At 48.6% G+C, this 15,104-nt stretch overlaps 1 protein-coding gene across 2 annotated transcripts; it reads right to left on the reverse strand.

Moving 5' to 3' along the window:
* Positions 1 to 8: 8 nt before the first annotated feature.
* TAF6L (TATA-box binding protein associated factor 6 like) lies at positions 9 to 11,481 on the reverse strand. 2 transcript variants are annotated; one of them, XM_036926246.2, is made up of 12 exons: positions 11,392 to 11,481; positions 10,641 to 10,700; positions 8,912 to 9,071; positions 7,961 to 8,047; positions 7,051 to 7,201; positions 6,845 to 6,895; positions 6,221 to 6,315; positions 4,116 to 4,190; positions 3,752 to 3,972; positions 3,303 to 3,435; positions 943 to 1,071; positions 9 to 822 (listed from the first exon to the last, which is right to left on the reverse strand). In XM_036926246.2, exons 2-12 carry the CDS (start codon positions 10,667 to 10,669, stop codon positions 52 to 54), a joined length of 1,902 nt encoding a protein of 633 aa, XP_036782141.2. In that variant the 5' UTR covers positions 10,670 to 10,700; positions 11,392 to 11,481; the 3' UTR covers positions 9 to 51. The 2 variants fall into 2 exon arrangements, with proteins under 2 accessions (XP_036782141.2, XP_036782150.2); XM_036926255.2 differs by lacking the exon at positions 11,392 to 11,481 and adding an exon at positions 11,187 to 11,283.
* Positions 11,482 to 15,104: the final 3,623 nt, after the last annotated feature.

Consider the following 15,104-nt stretch of genomic DNA (forward strand, 5'->3'; position numbering starts at 1 on the left):
CACGTCACTTCCGGGCACGGACTTTATTCCCAGGGCTGGGCGAGAGCCGCTTCAGAGCGGCAGGTACAGCGAGTAGTCTGAGAGCGCCCAGCGGCGGGCAGGGCGGCCGGTGCGGCCGATCATCGGCAGCTTCTGCACGTAGCGGGAGGCCGGGCTGGGCCCGTACGGCGCGGGGAACGCAGTCTGGAAGAGGCGCCCACGGCACCGCCTCCCGGCCTGCCGCCCGGCGATGATAAATCGGAAGTGCGGGGCGCCGCGCGGGGCGAAGCGGCTCTTCTGGAAGACGTCGCGGGTGCCAGCGCCGGGGCCCTGCTGCCGGGGCGCCCCCCGTGCCCGGTGCACGCGCGGCAGCGGCCTGCTCTCAGAGGCTGCAGACGCTGAAGCCGACGTGGGGCCTCCGCCTCGGGGGCTCTCGTCCCCCTGCGGGCTGACCATGGCGTTTGCCGTTAGCTGCGGCATCTTCCGCACCGAGTCCGGGGCGGCGGCCGGCTCCTTCTTGTCCCCGGGCGGCCGAGGGGTCGTGGGAGCGGGCTGCCCCGTGCCGAAGCGGGTGGCCAAGCTGTCACCGAAGAAGGCGTAGAGCTCCCGGTAGATGTCCGCCAGGGTCACCGAAGGGGAGGGATCCTCCGGCCCCGCGCCTCCTGGCGGCAGCGGGAGGCCAGACCCAAAGCCTGGCTCTGCACTGCCCCCAGCAGGAGACTCCTGCAGGAGAAGGCTGTCCCAGGGCAGGTCGTCTGAGCGCCGGCACCCCCTACCGCCTGGGCCGTCCTTACTGGGCTCTGCTGCCTGGGCCTTCATCTTCAGCAGTCGTTCTACGGCCACCTGTAAGAGCAGAGGGACTAGGACACACAAGAACTAGAAGAACATGGGCCCATCAAGTGTTCTAAAGTAAGCCAGCTGAGCTCATGCAGGGAAGGGAGGCTGGAAGGGGCTGGCACTCACCAGAATGGCTCCATAGACTTTGTGCCCATCTGCCTTAACCTGGGCATTAGATACTGAATAATCATCTAGCACAGCCTGCAAATTTGTCCAGTAAGTGGACAGGTGTGGGTACAGGACTCGTTCTACTGCCTGGAAGAGAGAGAAGGAATGCCGTTAAGAACCTGTTTGTTGCTCAAATACTCTCAAATACTCTTTCCCATGAAAGACCTACCTTTATCTCTGATACTGGTCAGGGTTCAGTATCAATCCTCCTAAATTCCCAGCTTGGCATATTCATTTTTTTTTTGGAATTAAGTGCTGAGACTAAAGATCGGGTACAAAACTGGACGGTGTAAAGTGACTCCACAATCACTGACATGTGGCAAGGGTGAGAGCATGTAAGTAGTACCCACGACTAAGAGATGTAGTTTGCCAACTACTACCGTATAGTTAATAAGCAAGTACTGCCCTTGCGTGGATGTAAACTGAGACTCAGTTCACCTGCACAAAAACAAACTAATCAGAGACCCAGGCTCTGATTATATAAAATTCTGTGGTTAATTTGGGGGAAAGCAATTAAGACTTCACAGAAGGGGTGACATCTGTGATGGGCTTTGATGGATAAGTTCTTTGGTTAGTCATCCACAGCCTGAGGATTTGAAAATGTTCACAAAATTGACGAGTTCTAATAAACCTTAACTGCTGACTCAAGAAACATGAAAGCTTAAATAATTCTGTAACTATAGTTAAATATAACCACAAATACCATGACAAAATTTATAGACATTCAAGGAAAAGAGCATCTCAATCTTATAAAAACAAATATAAAAATGGTATCTTCCCTCCCTTCCTCATTCTGAGGCCAGTATAACCCTGATACTAAAACCATGTAAGGACTGTATATGAGGAACCTTATGATTGAGTTCACTCATGAATATAGATAATTCCTTTAAAATATAAAAACTACAATTAACCCAACAGCATGTTAAAAAATGCATTATATGCCAGTAAAAGCTTTAAATTTTTTTAAGATTATACCATGAGCAAATTGAGTTTCCTAGAAATATGAAGATGGTTTACTGTTACAAAATATATACAGTTAATCCCATTAATAGGTAAAAGTAGAAAAACCTTCTGATCAATTCAAAAGATACAGAAAAAGCATTTGATAAAGTTCAACATAAACTAGTGATAAAACTAAGAATATAATGTAATTAATCTGAGAAAGGTTATCTATAAACACAAAGTAAGCATCAGCCTAAATGGGAATTATTAGCACTTCTTTATTTGTTGTAATTTATTAAACTATCACTGACATACAATCTTACGGTTTCATATAAACAACAGTGGTTTCAACATTCACCCATATTCTCAAGTCCTCACCCCCTCTATTGCAGTCACTATCAGCTGTCTGTAGTAAGATGCTAGAGTCATTGTCTTCTCCATGATGTACTGCCTTCCCTGTGACCTGCCTATATTGTGATTATTAGCACTTTTAAAATTGGAAATGAGACAAGGATGACCATTATCATATGTAAAATGATATTAGTGGTCCTAGCAATAAAATAAAAAGGAATTAAAGGAATTATGTTTAGAAAAGATTAAATAAAGCTGTCATTATTTGCACATATGATCTACACTAAAAATTCCAAAGAATCCAATTACAAAAGATAGTTTAAAGTAGCTGAATCAATGCACAAGTCAATTGTTTTGCTACACCAACAAGAAATCAGTACCATAAAAAGAAGACAGCATTAGAGAATAGCAAGAATCTAGGAATAAATTAAACGAAGTAAATGTAGGTTCTTTGAGGGAAAATTATGAAATGATCATGAAAGACCCCCCCCAAAAAATGGAGATGGACATGTTCGTGGACACGACTTACTACCATTACTGATGTCAATTCTCTCTGAAACTGATCTAACAGATTCAATATAATTCCAATAAAAGCTCAATGGCAGCAAACAGAATTTATTCCAGGTAGGCAAGAGTGGCTCAGCAGAAAAATCCATCAATATAACCTGTCATATTAACATAACTATGCTGCAAAATCATTTGATAATCTCTACAGATGCTAAAAATATTTGACAAAGCTCAGCATCTATGAATGTTTAAAATAGTACGAGAAACTGAGGGATAAAACAGAATGAGTGAGAATTTATGAAGTGGGGTATAGTAACATCTGCCATGCAGGACTTCTGAAAAGATGAGACATTTATATACAGAAAGTCAGGCTACCACTGAGCCTAGCTTAAGGCAAGAATTCAGTACACAGTAGCAGCAAGCATATACCATTTTTATGATAAAAGACACACAAATACTATTTTTCTAACTACAAATGGGAGCTCTTACAGCACTGTGAGAAAGGCCAAGGTCCTCACCTTCCAGCCAAGGGCGTGCAGCCCCACCACAGCCCCATAGTGAGAGCAGAGAGGCCGAACAGGGTCTGCCAAGACCTTCTGCAAGGACAGCAGGATCTGCTGATAGAGGCCATTCACAAAGTCCCCATGAGTCCTGTGGGAGCAACATTCAGTCAGATGGGAAGGAGGCACAACATGGCCTAACCGGACTCAAGTGGCAATGCAGAGATACAACAGCCTCTGTATGGCACACAGAGCTATGTGGACAAGGTGGCCAGGGCTGACTGGCTCAGGACCTCAGGGACCAAACCCGGCGTATTTGTCATCCATCTGTAGAATCCCAGTCTGCCACAGTACACTGACTGGGCCTAAGAGAAGAGGCTCCCCAACCTCAACATACAGCCTCAAAGCCAAAAGTTTTATCCCCTCTCCCTTCCCCGACCCACTGAGCTGTACAGCCCAGCAGCTACCAGAAGATATGGCTGAGCAGGAGGGCAGCACCATCCCGCAGAGTCCAGTGGTCGTTCAGAGGGTTGATGGAGGCAGCCAGTGGCTCCAGAACGCAGTAGAGGACACTGCCCACCAGGGAGCGGACATAGGGCCCCAGGCAGAGGTGTGGGTTCCGAACCAGGCTCCGTGCCACTTGCAGAAGCCGGTGCAGCTGCTCCAGGTCATGGCTTACAGATTTCACCTGTCAAAGAAGAAGACAGTTTAGGGGGACACGAGGGTGCAGGCAGTAGCCTGCTGCTCTGAGGGCACCTGCCCAAGCCTTGAAGGCACCTGGGTCATCTCCTCCTCACAAACATTGTCCCCTGCCCCAGGCTGGCCACTTACCCCACTGACCACATAAACAAAGTAAGGCAGGAGTGCTGCGATCTTGGAGTTAGTCTGCAGGTCCTGGAGTGCAATCTGAAAAGGAAGGGGCCAGACTGCACTGAATTCAGCAGCCCCGAGTATAAATGGACATTTTTTTAAAGGACAGTATCACATTTATTAAAATTTAAATGTTCATAGTCTTTTTGATTCAGCAATTGTACTTATATAAATTAACCCACTATAAAAGAAACCCCCCCACACACACACACGTAGCATGGTCTATAACAAAAAGCTGAATATAACGACAATGCCTAACATTTTTTTACTATTTATTCAATCATATATGGCAAGAATTTTATTGATGTAAAGCTAATATGCAACATACTGGTTTCAAGTATACAACACAGTGATTCAATAGTTACCCACATTATTAAATGCTCACCTCAATTAGTGTAGTTACCTCTGTCAACATATACATTACAGAACTATTTATATTCTCTATACTGTACTTTTGTCCCCATAACTACTTTATATTATGATTGAGATTCTGTGCCTTTTTATCCTCTTCACCTATTTCACCCACCCGCCCCAACGCTTGCCCCATGATAACCACCAGTCACTTCTCAGTGTCTATGAGTCTATTGCTGGAGTTCATTTTGTTTTGTATTCTTTTTAGAATCCACATATAGGTGAAATTATAGAGTATTTGTCTTTCTCTGCCTGGCTTGTTTCACTTAGCATAATACCCTCTAGGTCCATCCATGTTGTTGCAAATGGCAAGATTTCTTTTCTTTTTTATGGCTGAATAATATTCCAATGTGTCTGTACCACATTTTCATGTAGTGATGGACACTACGGTTGCCTCCATATCTTGGCTACTGTAAATAATGTGGCAATAAACACAGAGGTGCATATATCTTTTTGAAACAGATATTTTGTTTTCTTTGGGTAAATACCCAAACTGGAATTACTGAGTTGTGTGGTATTTCTGTTTTTAGTTTTTTGAGGAATTTCCATACTGCTTTCCATAGCGGCTGCACCAATTTATATTTCCAGTATAAGAGGGTTCCCTTTTCTCCAAACCCTTGCCAACACTTGTTATTTCTTCCAACACATTTTTAACTGAGGAAAAACAGCTGTTTTAAAGCCAGATGTTTAGTATAATACCACTTTGGTTTTTACTAGAGCAATTATAGTTTATACATAGAAAAAAAAGGTAAGTAGGCAGTTCTATAAGAGACTTTCACTTTCTTCTTTGTATGTTTTTATATTATAGTACCTCTATAATAAACATATGCTGATATTACTATAAAAGTGGTGGGGATGGGGGAGCATTAAGTAAATGAGGAAAACCATCTTAGCCCTGAACCTCCATCACCTGGACCCTCTCAGCTCCTCTGGACAAAGACCCTAAGCCTAGGCGGCTGTGAAAGCAGATGACAGGCTAGCGAGGCAGGAGCTCAGCTCCCAGAACCCCATCCAGTCACCTGCACTGCACCTGGGGGACAGAAGCCAAGTTCCTAAGGCAGGAATATATGATAGCAACATTCCTGATTTTGCAAGGGAAGTAACAAAAACAGCCAGACGTGGGAAGACATGGAGGATGTAACCCCTCAAACAGAGAGGCCACATGGTTGAGCAGACCACCAAACTAGTCCTCATCTGACTCTGGACAGAAGAGCACTGCCTACAGGTACAGCCGAGCAGCCCTGAGGAGCCAGAGAGGTCTGGGGACAATGGACCAGGAGCAGGTCTCAGAGCGGCCTGGCCAGGCATGCACCCTGACCTGGCTTCCCCTACTCCCTTATCAAGTTCTGGCAAATGACAGCTGCAATGTGGATGCCTACTTGGCCCCAGGGCAACGGACACCTCAAAGAGTGGGCTCTGGAATTAAGGTGTGGGAAGCCTGACCACCTGAGCTCCTAAAGGGCCCAGCTGAACTGCCCACTCCCCAAAGGTAGGAAGGGGAGTCAGTACTGGAGGAGGGCCAGCCTCAGAGCAGCCCCTTCACTGAGAATACATCAGTCCATCAGCGTGAAGAGGATAGGAAGTAGGAATCAGGGAGAATTCCAGGGGAATTTGCAAGCTGGGCTCTGTGCCCCAGTTCAGGCCAACCCGCTCACCTTCATCAGCTGCGGATCATCTCCCAGCACAGCCCGAGTCACTTGCTGGTAGTACTTGAGAAGGTCATCAGTCAGTGAAGACACAGCACTGGGCACTGTGACGATGGGTAGGAGGTGGTCAAGGTGGAGAGCCCAGCTCTCTCCCAGCCTCCCCTTCCTGCTCCCCCACAACCGCCATCCCCACACCCCACCAGGAGCCCATTCAGACTGGACTCCCGGAGCAGAGCCACCAGCTCCTGGGGCGCAGCCTGTGCAGCCCTGACCTTGCAGGCTCTCTGCACTCCTGTGCTCTGTACACTGCCTCCCACCCCTCCTCTGCCAGACATATCCCTACTCAGTCCTCAACCCCGAGCTCACAAGCCTCAGCAGACCCTGGAACAAGACACCTCCCCTCAGGCACCCCAGCATGCTGTGCAGTCTTCTGTGCCAGCATCCAACACAGGGCATCATGACTGGTCACAGGTTTGGGCTCCCACCTCCAACTCGGAGCCCTCTGGGAAGGGAACAGTGTCCACTCGGAATAGGGCAGGGCATCAGTAAACATCTGTCAGACGAAGACCCAGAGTGGCAGAGGCATCACCCTCAGCAACTAAGGGGGGAAAGTTCACCCACACTATGCCTTACCCGATCCTTGAGGAGCCAGGTTCCCTTTGCCATCCAGGTAGGAGACATGAACTAGAACCAGGGCAGAGAAATGGGCTGGCCTGGGGTTTTGCCCCTTGTACCACCACCTACCCCTCTGAGTTCTGCACCATTCACCAGCCGGCCCATCACCACTCTTCTGACAACCAGGCTCCCATCCCCAGCCCATGCAGGACCCCTGCAGTCACCTCTCACGGCTGTCTCGGCACAGCCTTTGGGGATGTTGGTGGCCAGGGCCAGCTCCACCAGGTTCACCTCACGGTCCTCAGGGAAGTAGAGCTCACCCTCCCTGATGGGGCGCAGGGGCAGCGCCTCCTGGGATCCGTACCCACACACAGCCTGAGCAAGGGAGAATGGAAGAGCCAGCTGAACCCAGGAGGGAAGAGGCCCTCTACCAACCAAGGCAGGGAGCCTACACTTGCGGGAAGCCCAAAAGCCCTGAGGAAAGGGGGGAAGCCCTGGGACTTGAGGCCCATCACTGGGAACTTGGCTGGGGCGTCCCGCGCTCACCAGGACAAGGTGCGGAGCATGGGCACAGATCTGTAAGGGCTCTGGGCCCCTCCGCCAGGCTGCTCTCCTCCTCCTACTCACCTAACTTTGAAACCACTCTCTTCTAAAATGACATTCCAAAATCTTTTTAAAATTTTTTATATTGTACATACAATCAAGTGCACAAATCTTAGTATACAGTTTGATGAATTTTGATATGTGCACACAGTCATAAACATGACCATGACCTTCTTCTCTTGACTCCTACCTCACAACAACTCTGCAGGACGTGCTAACACCCACACTTATGCTCAGACCCGTCCCGTATACCCTCTTTTCCTCTCAGCTTGTCCTGACCAGAGCCTCCTTTTAAACCCCAGCTTAAGTCCCCTCTCTTCCCTAACCTCCTGGACCCCTGGCCTCCTCTCCCTTTTCTGAACTCATAGCTGTTGGGGACTAGGCCCCACCCCCGGAACCTGTGCTGCAGCAGCTGTGAGCTTTCCTTGTGTGTGCACTTGGACTTCAGGTCTTGCTGCACTGCCAGCCCTGAGCTGGGCACGGAGGTGAGCTCATGGCAGCTGAGCCCTCTGCAGCCTACACCCCACTCACCTCCACACTGCTCCATCTGAGGGCCCTGTTGAAATCCTCGACAGTCAGCTTCCGCCGTTTGGTGTGTTTCATGAACTGAGAGCTATTCTGGGAAGAGAGGAAGGAGGAGAGGAACAGAGTCAGGGGACGGCACAGGACCCCCAGTGAAGAGGCAGCCTGGGGAGTAGATAAACAGGGCACCAGACCAGCAATCAGAAAACCTGGGCTCCAGCTCTGCTCTTATTCAAACAAGTCCCAACGTCACATTCCATCTTTATGTCTCAGTTTCTCACATGCAGAATCTGAATATGAAACTGCTTGAATCAGAAGATTGGAGACTGACGAAAATTAGGCTTGGGGTGGATTAATGATTGTGCATTGAGTATTGACCCCCCTATACAGAAATTTATTGTGGTTAACAACTATTTGATCAATAAATATGAGAGATGCCCTCACAAAATATATATATATATATATATATATATATATATATATATATATATATATATATATATATATATTTAAACACACTTCCTATTGTAAAATAAATAAGTAACCGGGATGTAATGTATAGCATAAGGAATATAGTCAAAATATTGTAACAACTTGGTATGGTGATACCTGGTACCTAGAATTATCATGTATATAAATGTTGAATCACTGTGTTGTACACCTGAAACTAATGTAATGCAATACTGTTGTCAACTACCCTTCAATTAAAAAAAAAAAAAAAAAAAAAAAAGAAACTGCTTGACCTGCCCAGTGGGACTGTTGGGAGGAGCGTACAAGATGCCCAGCAAGCGCTTTGTGTGCTAGAAGGCAAGCTGGCTAGAAGGGGAGCGCTGGAAAGGGCAGGACTACTCCCTCAAAGCACAGAGCAGGTGCCTGATCTACTTGCTGGCTAAATCCCTGTGGGAAGGGTAGTCAAAAGGAGGACCAGGCGTGGGGGACTGGAAGTCGGGGGAAGGGTACCTGAGTGGCCTCCCTCAGGCGGTAGCACACATCCTCTGCGAGCAGGGCTGCCACCTCATCGCTCAGCTCCAGGCCTGTGCTCTCCGCCATGAGCCGGACTGACTCCCGTGGGATCTCCACAAACCGCCGCTCTTCTCGCTCTGACATGGCCCCGATGGAGCTGAGAGTGGGGAGGAAGGTCTGAAAGGCCACGCCAGTTGCCCTTAGAGCCCAAGAGCCTACCTACCTCAAGTCCCCTAAACCAGTTTCACTGCTCTTGCTCCAGAATTTTTGAACAAGGAGCCACAAAGGCTCTCAGTGTCCAGGTGGGGAAACTGAGGCTCAGAGCAAAAAACAGACTTATGCTGGACCAGAGGGCAGATTAACAGTGATGCCTGAGAAAGTGTGTGGCCTTGGGGTCCACAGAATTGCCCTACCACTTCCTACATGTATTTGAGCCCTTCATCAGCCTGAGGCCAGGTGCCCTAAATTATAAAACAGAAGCGATGATTCTGCCCCCTTAATGCACAGGCTACTCTGAGGATTAAATGAAATGAGGTTAAGAGATAGCCGTGGACTAGAATCCTGCACAGATGGAAGATGTTACCATCGTTAATTATAAGCAGAACTTTGTCTTCTTCCTTCTGATTCTTGCCACAACCTCTACCAACTAAATTCTAATGAAAACACTACTTTTATCCAGACATTCCCTGCTCGCACATCTGCAATACTTCCCCGCTGCTTAGAAAAGGAAAGTCCAGTCTCCCCGGCTTCACATTGTGTGATTGGTCCCAAATCCCCACAGCTGTCCCAGCTGAATCCTCCTCCCAGTAAGCCCAGCCCAGTACCTTCCAGCCAGCCTCATGCTCACCACCTGTGCTCGGACTGGTCTGTCTCCCGCTCCACCACAGGCCAACCCCCTCCTCTTTGCTCAGAAAAACCCAGTCTCTCCTTTGAGGTCTTGCTGCCCCACATGCCATCTGAGCCTGTCAGGCTTTTAGTGGTTGGGCTTTTTTTCCCAACCATGTGTCCAGTCTTCCCCAGGTTGGCTTCAAGGCCTAAAAGTAGGAACTTGCTCTTCTGTTTGCAGGGTATGGCAGAATAAAAACGGCTGATGACTGATTTCATACACAACTAGAAGGTAGGCTCACACAGACCTAAGTGAGACCTCAGCACCATGGGCAGCAAGGCCCAGTTCCACGGTAACCCACCCAGACCCACTACTGCTTCTCTGGCAGGGTTCACTGGGTCACCAGTGACCTCCAGGTTCCTAAATCCAATGGGCACCCTACATGGCCTACCCACAGCATTTCTCTGAATGGCGCCCCACTGCCTTTGGAATGAGAACAAACCTGTACCATGGCTCCCAGGTCCTGCACCTGCACCTACTGCAACACCCCTTTCCATGCTTCTTGTGCTCAGCATTCCACGCATGGCTTTTCATTTCCTCAAAACACCTTATTTCAGGACGTTTATGCATTCTGTTTCCTCTACTCGAAACGCTCCCCAGCCAACCCCCTCCCCCGACCCATCCCTTTCTCTAATGAACTCCTGGTCACTCCTTCTGGTCTTAGTTCAATTGTCATTTGCTCAAAGAAGTCTTTTCAGACCCTCACAATATCCCAGTACTTTGCCTTCAAAGGAGTTATCACAGTTTGCAATTATACATTTGTGTAACTTTCTGATTAAAACCAGCCTCCCCATTAGATTGTAAGGATCATGTCAGCAAGGATCATGAGTGTTTGCTCACCTATGCATCCCCAGAGGCGGACACAGCATCAGCACATTGTACAACCTCAATAAACACTTGCTGAAAAGAACGAATAAAGAATATTTTTCTGAGCACAACATACGATGCTTAGGACACTCGGCTAGGACTTCGTTTCATCCTCATTAATAATGATAGGTATTATAGAAGTATTTATCAGAGAGGTTAAATCTTTAATGACTTGTCCATGATCATCCCGCGAACCCTAAGTAGGAAGCGGGGCCCCAAACTCTTGTTCTTAATCAGGAAGAGTGGACTGTGTAGGGAACAAGGCCTGGATCCCAGCCCGAAGATTTGACGCTGGAGACCCGCCAACAGATCATCGTTAAAGCTTCCCTTTCCCCATCTGTAAAATAGGACCATTAAGTACTGCCCACGCAGACGGCGAGGAAGGTGCTTCTCTATTATTATGTGCCCATATTAAGACCCACAAAGTCCCGGCTCTGACCAAGGTCTCCCGCTCCTCAACCTCCTCTCCTCCACATTCCCAGGCACTAGGCACACTGGTAAGGAGGCGTGGGAACTGACTTCTACCGGCCTCGGTACTGCGCATCCTCCCACCCAGCCTCGCTACATCCCAGATCCAGAGGTGTTGGGGTGGGGTGGAGGTCAGGGGTTACGGAACCCAGGTCACGTGCTCGGCGAAGGAGGCGGGCCACCAGAGGAGCGGGCGCTGAAGTAGGTGCGCGACCCGCAGCAGGAAGGGTCCTTGGGCCTGCGGGGACTTGCTCACCTGAGGGTTTCTGTCGCAACTACCGAGACTGCGGCGGCGGTTCCCACTTATTGAGCTCACACTTAATTTCCTCTCGGCGCCCAGGCCCCGCACTCCAGGACTACAGCCAACCAGCGAGCGCCTTGCGAAGTTCCCGCCCCGCAGGGAGACTTCCGCCACGCGATTGGCCACTGTGAAAACGCAGTGAGTGACCAGGAGCGCCGGGGGTCACGTGATGCGGGAGCATCGTTCCTCTTAAAGCAACAGCTCTAGGGAGCTTAGCGAGTGGGTGTGCATTGTTTGGTGTACGTTTTAATAAGCGTGTTCTCAAGGAAGGCATCCCATTCCATTCTCTTGTCTGCTCCAGAGTTTCCGAACACCTGCGCTTACGCGAGGTTAGACTTCGGTGACTGGCTTTAGTTTTCCTGCCCGCTTGGTGTGGCCCAACTTACCCCTCCATCCCCTGCCACTTCCCCTTCCCGAAGGATGCCTAGAGCTCTGGGAAGGTATTCTCTGCGGGAAGAGCCTTCTGACTGGGCCAAACCCACGCGCAAGTTCCAGATTCCAGGGCTGTGCTCCTTCGTACACCCTACCTCATCACCTGCCTGGCAGATCTTGACTGTTTTACACGCACACACTTTCCCGAGTTTGGGCAGTTCTTAAGTGAGAAGCAAGTGGGCTTAGTAAGTAAAAGTGGTATTTGGAATCAAAACAACCTGGGTTCAAATTCTGACACTACTTTTCTGCAAATTACATAACCACATTTTCCGTTTACGAAAGGGGGTGTAATACCCACCCCACAGTGTTACTGTAGATTAAATGTCTGTGAAAACACCTAGCAGAGTTGGTGGGTCGACTTTGACTCACACATCAGGAGGCAGTGAAAGTGAATTTCTGTCCTTCCTTTATGTTCATTCAAGATGTGGTAGTTTGCAATGGGCTATTCGTTAGAGAAAGGGGGTTTCTGCAGGTGGAACATGAACGTACACATTCTCACCCTTCCTTGCTCTCAAGTTAGATGCTCCTGCCTCTAGAAAAGATCCTGAGATTTAAAGCCAGATGAATGTGACAGGTTGCCATGGAAACACCATCTCTGAGGAGGCTGTGACCCTGCTGAGTCTCTTTCAGTGATATTCAGAATGCCATCTGGAGTACTGTGCTTTACTGAAGGTCTGCCCACCCATGCTTCCGAAGGGGGAAGGGAGGTTCCTCTAACGTCCTGAGTCTAAAAACAGCTTGGCAGAATCTGCACTGCTGGCAGACCTCCTTGCTAAGGTGCTACTGGTCTAGACAGCCACTGGCAACCTTGGAGGGCTAAGGCGGTGAAGAGAGGCCCAGAGGCCTGTGGGATGTAGTGAAACTGTACACAAGCTGTTTGAGGCTCATTTACTCCCAACACGAGTGGAGGCAGGGGCCAGGGAAAGCAGTAGTGAGACCCACAGGGCCACAGAGGGGAGAAAGGTGGCTCCCACTCAGTCCCCAGCCACCAAGTGCCTAGCAAAAAGAGCTTTATGATGACTTCGGAGTCAGACTGACAGATTTTTTTTTTAAAAAGCAAAGCTCCACTACTCACTAGCTGTGCAACCTTAGGTGTGTTAGTTCATCTCTACCCTGTTTTATCAACTGTAAAGTGGGTAACAGAACCTATTTCATGCAACTGTTGTGAAAATTCAGTAACGTGTGTAAGGGTGTATAAAGGATTTAGCATGTTGCGAGGCAGGTACTCATGTTACCACGAGCCTCTTTAAGAGGATGTGACTTTCAGACTCTCCTAGTACCAAACCTTAAAAGATCAGGAGTCCTGGAGAGCATCCCCAGGCCATCCCCACTAACTCCCTTCCGCACACAGTGCTACCCTTCTCGGTGGGTGCCACACTCCACCCACATCCTCCCCTGCACCCATATGCTCATGTTCTCTGAGCTACTGCTCTGTCCATCAGTCTCTTCCTTCCAAGCCTGGTGTTATTTCCCGATTATCCCTGTGTGGATAAAATGAGAGTTCCTGTGGCCAGGATTCTCACCTGGCCCTAGTTGACTAGCTCACTGCACACCTGTGGGCAATACATGGCTGTTGACTCCATATAAAGAGCTCCACCCAGCGCTCTGGGCACAACACGGTGGCAGGGTTGCAAGGCTGCAGGAGAGCCAAGGACAAAGGCCCAGAGGACGGCTGTGCGGGACAGCTTTGTGGACAGAGGGGCCCAGAGGCAGAGACCGACTTGCTGCCTGCAAACTCGCTGAGTGAACGGGATTTTAGTGACTAACCTGCCACCTGGAAATAAAGTTGGGTATAACCCTTTCACCCTGAGAACGTTTTGCTGTCATTTTCTTTGGTCACATTGAATCCATAGCAAACTTGCCCACTGAAACCCACTGGCAAGGCACCCTGACGCAATACAGATAGGCAATTCCATTTGAGAACATGGGAAGAGTTTCACTTCTTGAGATCTAGAGGAAATCCCCACCACCTGTGTAATCAACTCCTAGCATGGTAAAATGTTGTGCAAACTTTTCTCCTTTGGAAAATTCATTGCAAATCCAGCACAGAAACTTTTCTGGATTTGGAAACTTGGAAAACCTCACACAGTGCTGAGCTAAAGATACAAATAAATGGGTGCATGGGAATCTACAATTATCTCAGTAACATAATGAAACTTAATGTAATGAAAAAGGAAACAATAACAGAATAACATTTTGTGACGAACTACAAAGGTATGAATGGAAGAGCCTGTCTATCCAGGAGTGGTGAAGGCGAGCAGCAGGAAAGCACATTCAAGGGCCTTTTTCTTACCACATTCCAGGCACTATTATGGATACTTCCTATCAGGATTTCTGGATCTTGGCACAATTTGACATCTGGGGGCCGGATAATCTTTGTGTGTGTGTGGTGGGGGGCTGTCCTACACTTCATAGGATGTTTAGCAGAATCATTGGCCTCTACCTACTAAAAGGCATTCCCCACCCAGTCGTGATCATCAAAGATGTCATTGGCAAATGTCCCGTGGGGGCCGAAGTCACCCCAGCTGACAACCATTGCTGTATATGCATATATAATATTGACAATGGAGTGCTGTGGATAAAATCAAAGTTCCTGTAGCCAGAATTCTCACCTGGCCCTGGTTGGCTAGCTCACTACACAGGTGTGAGCAAGACATCGTGATTGACTCTATATAAAGACCTCTGCCCTGTGCTCTGGGTGACATGGTGGCACGGCTACAAGGCTCAGGAGAGCAGAGCAGAGGCTGGAGTGGTGGCAGTGCCGAGGACAGAGGCTCAGAGGACGGCTGTGCAGGCAGAGAGGTCCAGAGGCAGAGACCGGCTTGCTGCCTGCAGACTCGCTCTGAGTAGACTGGATTTTAGTGATTGACCTGCCACTGTGAAAATAAAGTTGGGTAATAAACCCTTTCACCCCAAGAACGTTCTACTATCATTTCTTTGGTCACACTGAATCCATAGTGAACTTGCCTGGGGCTGAAACCCATTGGCAAGACAAGTGCCCATCACAGGTCAGTCTCTATGCCAGCCACTCACACGTATGATCTGATACTAGCAGCAATCATCTGAAGAGGACTGTATGCCCATGTGACAATGAAGAAGCCGAATACAGTCACCAGGCTGAAACCCAGTTCTGTATCAATCCAAATACCACACTTTCCAATACACAACTGCTTTCCAAGGAAGTCAAGGAAAAGCTGAAAAAAATAATTATTGGCTGAGACTTGGTAGATTAGTAA

The sequence above is a fragment of the Manis pentadactyla genome, chromosome 9, assembly GCF_030020395.1.
Source record: "Manis pentadactyla isolate mManPen7 chromosome 9, mManPen7.hap1, whole genome shotgun sequence".
Taxonomy (NCBI): Eukaryota; Metazoa; Chordata; class Mammalia; order Pholidota; family Manidae; genus Manis; species Manis pentadactyla.